Source organism: Lemur catta, chromosome 21, assembly GCF_020740605.2.
Source record: "Lemur catta isolate mLemCat1 chromosome 21, mLemCat1.pri, whole genome shotgun sequence".
Taxonomy (NCBI): Eukaryota; Metazoa; Chordata; class Mammalia; order Primates; family Lemuridae; genus Lemur; species Lemur catta.
In genome coordinates, this window is record NC_059148.1 from 26,405,951 (window position 1) to 26,414,025 (window position 8,075).

Consider the following 8,075-nt stretch of genomic DNA (forward strand, 5'->3'; position numbering starts at 1 on the left):
TTACATGATTACTTAAGTCATTGTAAGAACAGCATTAAAAATACATCCTTAAAATTTATATAGGACACAAAAAAGTAGATCTCTATAATCTGAACACCTCATACTTCTCCAGCTTCATTTCTGGTTATTTTCTCTCCTCACACTATATACTCCAGCTATGTTGATCTTTCAGTCCCCGAACATTCCACGCTTTCATCTCCAGCTTATACATCCTATTCCCTCTGAGAATACTTTATGACTCACTCACTGCTAACTTGTGGAACTCCTGTTCACCCTTCAGGTCTCAACACAGATACCACTATTCTCAGAGAAGCCTTTTCTGGCCCTGTACCTATCATAGTAGATATCACATAAAATTATAACTGACTAGTTACTTATCTGTTTCCCTCCACTGTACATTGAGAGCCAGGAGGACAAGAATCATATTCTTTGTATACACCTTTATATCCCTGGGGCCCCACATAACCCATGTAAGTGTTTAATAAAAAGTAGCTGAATGAATGAAAAAATTCACAACTGTTACCCCAAAATTTTTAGAAATAGTATTTTTGGTTGGCAATGACTGGATATTAATATTTTTCTTGACTGATCATATCCTACAAATCTACAAATTATTAATTCTAAAACTTCACTCAGAAACACAATATGTATTTTTATTAGGGTCTCTGCTAAATGACTGGTTAAATGTATAAATCATTATATATATAATATATGTATCATGTATGTGTATATATGTACACACACACACCTCAGATAGGCTTCAAGAACAAATATGTCTTCACTGTCATTAATTTTTTAATTAGATGAGCATATTTAGTAAAAAACTTCCTCTAGATAAATTGGTTTTTATCAAACTTATTGATGGAGTAGGGTAGGGAGGAGAAAGTATTTCACTTTTTTTTTTTTTTGAGACAGAGTTTTGCTCTGTCACCCAGCCTAGAGTGCCGTGGCGTCAGCCTAGCTCACAGCAACCTCAAAAGCCTGGGCTCAAGCGATCCTCCTGCCTCAACCTCCCAAGTAGCTGGGACTACAGGCACATACCACCATGCCAGGCTAATTGTTTTCTATTTTCAGTAGAGATGGGCTTTCACTCTTGCTCAGGGCTCAGGCTGGTCTGGAGGTAGCTCAAGCTACCCTTCCACCTCGGCCTCCCAGAGTGCTAGGATTACAGGTGTGAGCCACTGTGCCTGGCCTAATATTGTCTTAAGACATCAATATTGACTTTATTTTGCATGACTGCCATGTCCAGCCAAAACAACAAAATATATGTATAAAAAATCAAAACATACAATTGATTGTTTTGATTCAGTCTAAATATTGAGCAACCAACACTTAGAAGCGACTATACAACATTCTGGAGGAAAACAAGGATTGGTAAGACATGACAACTGTCTTCAGGGACCTCATAATTTATTGGGAAACACAGATCAACAAAGTACTCACAAGCAAGGCCGGGCTCGGTGGCTCCCGCCTGTAACCCTAGCACTCTGGGAGGCAGAGGCGGGTGGATCGCTAAAGGTCAGGAGTTCGAGACCAGCCTGAGCAAGAGCGAGACCCCGTCTCCACTAAAAATAGAAAGAAATTATCTGGACAACTAAAAATATATATAGAGAGAGAAAAAAATTAGCCAGGCATGGGGGCACATGCCTATAGTCCCAGCTACTCAGGAGGCTGAGGCAGAAGGATTGCTTGAGCTCAAGAATTTGAGGTTGCTGTGAGCTAGGCTGACACCACGGCACTCAGGCCTGGGCAACAGAGCCAGACTATGTCTTAAAAAAAAAAAAAAAAAAGTACTCACAACAATCTGGCACAAACCAGTCTACGTAAGTACTATTAAATAAAAGCACAAAATGCTAAACAGAGGTGCTTTTTTTTTTTTTTTTAAATCAAAGTCCTTTGAAATTTAAGCCTGATTTCCCTCTTTCTACAGTCTTTGACTAGCAATGTTTTTTGAGATTCCAGGACCAGGAACTAGATCAGCCAGAATCCTCAGTAGTCAAAAGCTTTAAGATCTTACACCAGAACCCAATGTTACTGCCAAACTATGGTGAGAAAAGTGTGCTGGATTTCAAACTCCCAAACTTCTCTCTACTCTCTGCCTAACTGGAAAGTCCTTTGAGATTGCAAGCCTAGTTTCTTTGCCTACTTCCTTGCAGGGACTCACATGTCTGGACTTGTCTGGAATAAACAATGTCAATTTATATCATTTGTCTTGAGGTAATTTTTATGACAGTCTGTTTCTCTCTGACTGGATGACAAATTGTATAGTCACCTTATTGATCAGCAAAGTGCTCTGCAGACTCAAGCCCAGGAATCCTACCTACCCAAAATTGCTAAGTAATAAATTCTTCTTCGTCTTCTTTTTTTTTTTCGAAACAGAGTCTCACTCTGTTGCCCTGGGTAGAGAGCAGCAGCATCATCATAGCTCACTGCAACCTCCAACTCCTGGACTCAAGCGATCTTCCTGACTTAGCCTTCCAAGTACTGGGACTACAGGTATGCACCATGATGTCTGGCTAATTTTTTCTATTTTTAGCAGAGACTGAGTCTCTCTCTTGCTCAGGCTGGTCTCAAACCTTTGATCTCAACCAATCCTTCTGCCTCAGCCTCCCAGAGTGCTAGGATTACAGGTGTGAGCCACTGTGCCCAGCCAAAGTATTCTTAATGTCGGGTTTTTTTTTTCTATTTACATACTCCTATCACTAAAATGGTATTTGTAAGTAAAAGTTATTATTTTAAGATATGACTACAGTTGAACATTAGTTGATACCGTTTTACCTTCTGGTGCTACCCGGAACTACGGAGATAGCAAATAAAGAGAGATTAACATGTATTTGAATATGTGCACCTTGAAATCTGTTACAGATAGTTTCAATATACCATTTACGTATTATGTACCTGTTTATTGGTGTCTGCCACGGTTTCATCCTGAAGAAACTCACTTGGTACCTCAAGTTTTATTAAAAAACGAGCTAAATATGCTCTTTTCTTCAGTTCAGTAGTCCTCTGAAGAAGCCAATGGAGCACTGGGTAAATTACAGGTTTACTTCCAATCACCAAACCCTGACGAAAGGTACTCCTAGAAAAGGAAGATACATACACACACTTATCGGTAAACCTTGAAAAGAATTAATAGTTGCCCAAAATCTGATTTACAATGTCCTGATTACCTTCTATAATTATTTAAAAAAGATAAGCCCAAGGCTGTTCTAAAGTCAATCTGTACATTAATTAGAAAATTAGGAAAATTAGGTCCTAAATGTATCACTGAAATATCTAAGGAAGTTATGTTGGAACCATTAATTAGTATAGTCAGCCTTAATACTTCATTTCATTGACTGGGCAGTGTTTGTTTTTATTTAGGACGGCAGATAAATGATAAAATGGTATAGTGGACCTGCCTGAATTTTTTTGATTGGGAAAGAACTGACCCATTTAAGACTTCTGCATGACAAAATAATATTATAAGGTTTAAGATTTTGAAATTCAGGCCGGGCGCGGTGGCTCACGCCTGTAATCCTAGCACTCTGGGAGGCCGAGGCGGGTGGATTGCTCGAGGTCGGGAGTTCGAGACCAGCCTCAGCAAGAGCGAGACCCCGTCTCTACTAAAAAATAGAAAGAAATTATCTGGCCAACTAAAATATATATATACACAAAAAAATTAGCCAGGCATGGTGGCACATGCCTGTAGTCCCAGCTACTGGGGAGGCTGAGGCAGTAGGATCGCCTTAAGCCCAGGAGTTTGAGGTTGCTGTGAGCTAGGCTGACGCCACGGCACTCACTCTAGCCCAGGCAACACAGCGAGACTCTGTCTCAAAAAAAAAAAAAAAAAAAAGATTTTGAAATTCAGTGATATTCTCAGGCCATCAAATTAGGGAGATCAAGTATTACCTAAAAAGACTGATTGTAGCATATGAAGCTTGGGTATTAAAGCACAGTTTAAAAGAGCAATACATGATTGGATTCTTACATGTCTGTGGCATTTCCTGGAGGTTTGTATTTAAGGATACCAAGAAGGCTCAACATCCGTTTGGCTGTCTGTTCTGGCATCTCCTCTCTGATATCAACAACTTGCTAACAAAGAAATTTTAAAAATATGTTATTGTTGTATATCTAACAAAGAACAATATGTAAACTCACTGAGAAAATTGTCCTGCTAGAGCATTAATAGGCACAATGATCTCTTCATAAAACAGATTAAATAAGGAGGCCCCCAGATTCCACGTGAGGGTGCATACAGGTCAGATCAGGATTCATTTTAAGAATGCTAAACTTAAAAAAAGTCTCCAGTGGAAAAGACCAGTGTATAAGAGACATGAGCTAACTTGCAATACAATAAGACCTTTTGTAAAAGCATTTTCCTTCCAGGACCAAATCTATTTATGTCTGGAGGTAATGAAATAACTTCTAAATAAGGTACAAGTAGATAATTTAGATTTTGAGCTAGTAGAGAAACTTTAAAGATCATTTATTATTACCGTATAGCGATGGAAAATAAGGCCCAGAGAGGTTAAGTAATTTGCCCAAGATTCACAGGTGTTTAGAGGCAGAAACTGCCTTTTCTGCCACTCTTTCAACAAAGAGAAAGAGAACTCTTACCTTTGGGTCAATCTCAGCCAGAATATCATTGAGAACTTGTAATAGTTGCATTGGCTCCAGGGAATCAAATGTGATTAAATTATAGTTCTTCCTAAAAGGCTCCTTATTGAGATTGTCCACAATGAATTTGATTTGATCACTCATAATTAGGTCTTGTAAGTTAAACTACAGAGTAAAAATAGAGAAAAATTCTTCAATATTGGTAACAAAAGTTCTGATAGAAAATCAGAATTAAGCTCATAGGAAACAGGCATGAAAAATATAATTCTGGCCAGACACGGTGGCTAATGCCTGCAATCCCAGCACTTTTGGAAACCAAGGTGGGGGGACTGCTTGAGGCTAAGAGTTTGAGACCAGCCTGGGCAACAAAGTAGGACCCTGTTTCTACAAAAAATTTAAAAATTAACTGGGCATGGTGGTGCACACTTGTAGTCCCAGCTACTTGAGAGGCCGAGGCAGAAGGATTGCTAGAGCCCCGGAGTTCAAGGTTTCAATGAGCTACGATCATGCCATTATACTCCAGGCTGGGTGACAGAGCAAGACTTTGTCTCTAAAAACAATAAAATTAAATTTAAAAAAATTTTAAAGTACAGTTATACATGGCATGCAAAATGCTGTGAAAAATGGCATGAAGACTTTATTATGAAAGCTGCAGTATATACTGCTAAAATTTAACATGAAATGTTTTTGTATATCAATCTGGTATAATATCAATCATCTGAATTAACATGGACAAATGAATAATAAATTCTACCTACATTAACATCTTTCCCATACAGCTGTACAACTTCTACTCAGGGATTAAACACTTGTTAGGCTGCAGACATGCTTCTAATTTTTTTTTTTTTTTTTTATAACTAGCAGCCCACATTTAAAACATTGGGAGATTTTTACATTAAAAATCTGGATTCCTAGTTTCTCTTGAAAGTCAGATCTGGTAACCCTGGGCCCACATTTCATGCTGGGCCATAATTAGTTGAAGCTGAGTAGGGAGGCCTCAGAGACTTCAGCCTGTTTTGGTCTCCACCCCTTTCTGTTACAGGCTTTGCGCTGTGGGCATCTACTCTGCCTCCCTTGAGTAATTCAGGCCTTCGCTTCCTTTTCCCTTCAATGCAGCAACAGTCTCCTGTTTTCTGGCCTCCACCTCTCCCCACTCCAAATCATCTGTAGGCTTCTCACCGTGTACAAAAGAGTCCAAACTTCTTGAATTTCAAGATTCTTTATGATCTAGCTCAACTTGTTCTTTCCCAACTTTCTAACTTCAGCCCATTGAAACAGTCACTGTGTCTTAGTTTTTCCACCTCTCTGCCTTCAGTTAATGCTGTTTTCTCCACCTAGAAAGACTGTTTCCCCTTCCTCCATACATCTCCAGAGGTGCAAATCCCAATCCTCTTTCAAGCCCTGCCCACCAAATGCCAGTTCCTCCAGGAAATCTGTATCAAGCTATGCCCCAGGTTCTGCAGTGTCTGTCCTCCAAGTTGACCACACTTTCTCTGCACTTCTATCCTAGCACTATTTTTTATCTTGTACCAATTCTTTACGTACACATCTTCTCTCATCCGCTAAACTGTAAATTCCATGAGGATAGTATCTGTGTCCAATTCCATTTTTGAACACCCACTGCGTCTAAAATGGTGACTTCTTCCACTAGACTGAATGAACTTATTCTCAGGCCCAAGGCCAGAAAAAACAAAAGCCTAAATCTAAAGGAAGTCAGGCTGGCAGTGAGAGCCTAACTTTAAAAAAAAAAAATTGAATATCTAATTTCTTAATTGCTGAAACAGCTTTACCAAGGTAAAGTGCTTGAATTTTAGTGATAAAAAAATGAATTGGTAAAAAAAAAAAACAAATTAAAAATTACTTCAGTGCTCCCTAATAATAAAAACCATAGAAAAAAGAAAAAACCATAAAATGGATAAATGCTGTTTTACTCAAGACTGGGGTGGCAAGCATCTTGCTCGGAAATGGGTTTTTTAAGTTGGGTGGGTGGAGTTCGATATTTAGAAAACATCAAAATGTAAATGATAATAATTATCTTTATTATCATTATAAGGGTAATGATAAAATTATGAGTAATTATTGCTAAGAAATAAGTCCAAAGAGGACAAAAAGGATAAGCAGTGTAGTTTATAAATTCGAGGCTTCCTTTAAGCTTTATATAAAAGGAAAACCTTTACATAAGTTTTAAAAAAAGTCTACACTGGATGTGCAAGTTTTCCACTGCTCAAGTATTTTAAGTAAAAGTCCACGTCATAACCTTCACACACATATATATTTCATTTTAAATGATTTAGAAATTAGCTATAGGTCTATTCTTTTTTCCCTTCCAAAAAAACCAAGCCAAACCAAAAATCTGGATAAACGAGTAAAACGTTACCGAGAAGGGAAAAGAAACTAGTTGGGTTTCCCCCGCTAGTCGCCCACCAGCTTTCACATGGTCACTCGTTAAGGACAAAGATGTACCGAACAGGTAGGTTGTCTGTGCCCAGTGGGCTCTGCGCTCTAAAATTAGCAAAAGCAATTACTCTCCCTCTTCCAGCGCAAAGTCGCCACGCCAATTCACAAGCACTCACCCACATAAGGACAGGAAGGGGGGGGGATTAAAACCAGGACATGCGTTTTATCTGGCACAATTCGGGACAGAAACCGCGCTGCCCTGGTCCCAGGCTGGCATCAGCGCTGACCCGCAGCCTCCGGGGAGTCCCAGAAATAGTGTCCCCCGCCTCTCAGGCTCGGGAGAGGAGACAGGGGACCCCACACCCGACCATGCTCCCCGCGGGGGCTCCTGTGAGCTCCCAGACGATTGCGGGAGTGGGCTGGAACCCGACAAAGGCCCACCAGGGGCCCGACCCCCGATTTGAGGGACTTAACCGCTATGACCCCTCCACTTGCGAGGCTGCACCAGAACAGAGAGGGCGGGACTTCTCCCTTATTTCGGGGCTCGGGGGAGTTTCCGACCGCGAGTTGGCGAGGTTACCTCAAATTCTCCTCACGAAACCACTTCCCCACCCCCTAAGAGGCACCCGGGCTCCAGTGGGCTCCTAGAGACGAGCTCCTTGGCAACGGTTGCTAGGCCTTGGCGTTGCGTCACTTCCGGCGGGGCCGGGCGCGTTTCCGCGTGGTCCCGGGGCGTGCGCCCTGGGGGCGGGGCCTCGGGTGAGGAAGGGCGGACCTGTGCCGGGTCCACGTGCAGAGAGGGTTCGCGGTTCGGAGCCACTGCGGAGAGCCAGGCGCTTCTGGTCTGGTACCCCGACTTAAACGTGGGGCAATAACCTTCCTGCATGTTCTGCGGCTCGCAGTTTACAAAGTACGCTCTGCCTGATTAACCTGTGCTAAATGAGCGTGCTGTTTCATTCATTCATTCATTCATTCATTCATTTACCAAACATAGGTGCTGATTTCTTTGTTTGAGACAGGGCCAGGGTGGAGAGCATTGGGCTGAGGAAGCATTTGGCCTGGGCTTCAATTTTAGGTTT

General features: G+C 41.1%; 1 protein-coding gene across 4 annotated transcripts in view; it reads right to left on the bottom strand.

Annotated features, from left to right (window-relative positions):
• Positions 1 to 8,050, bottom strand: part of IFT81 (intraflagellar transport 81) — a 70,891-nt gene extending 62,841 nt beyond the window's left edge. Inside the window, exons 1-4 of one of the 4 annotated variants that reach the window (XM_045534855.1) lie at positions 7,982 to 8,050; positions 4,600 to 4,764; positions 3,971 to 4,074; positions 2,899 to 3,079 (exon numbers count right to left, since the gene is read on the bottom strand). In XM_045534855.1, the coding sequence (XP_045390811.1) occupies positions 2,899 to 3,079; positions 3,971 to 4,074; positions 4,600 to 4,743 (429 nt within the window). In that variant the 5' untranslated portion in view covers positions 4,744 to 4,764; positions 7,982 to 8,050. Of the gene's footprint in view, positions 1 to 2,898; positions 3,080 to 3,970; positions 4,075 to 4,599; positions 4,765 to 7,576; positions 7,684 to 7,981 lie in introns of those variants that run through there. The other 3 variants (XM_045534854.1, XM_045534857.1, XM_045534856.1) reach the window with 3 other exon arrangements.
• Between the last annotated feature and the right edge of the window lie 25 nt (positions 8,051 to 8,075).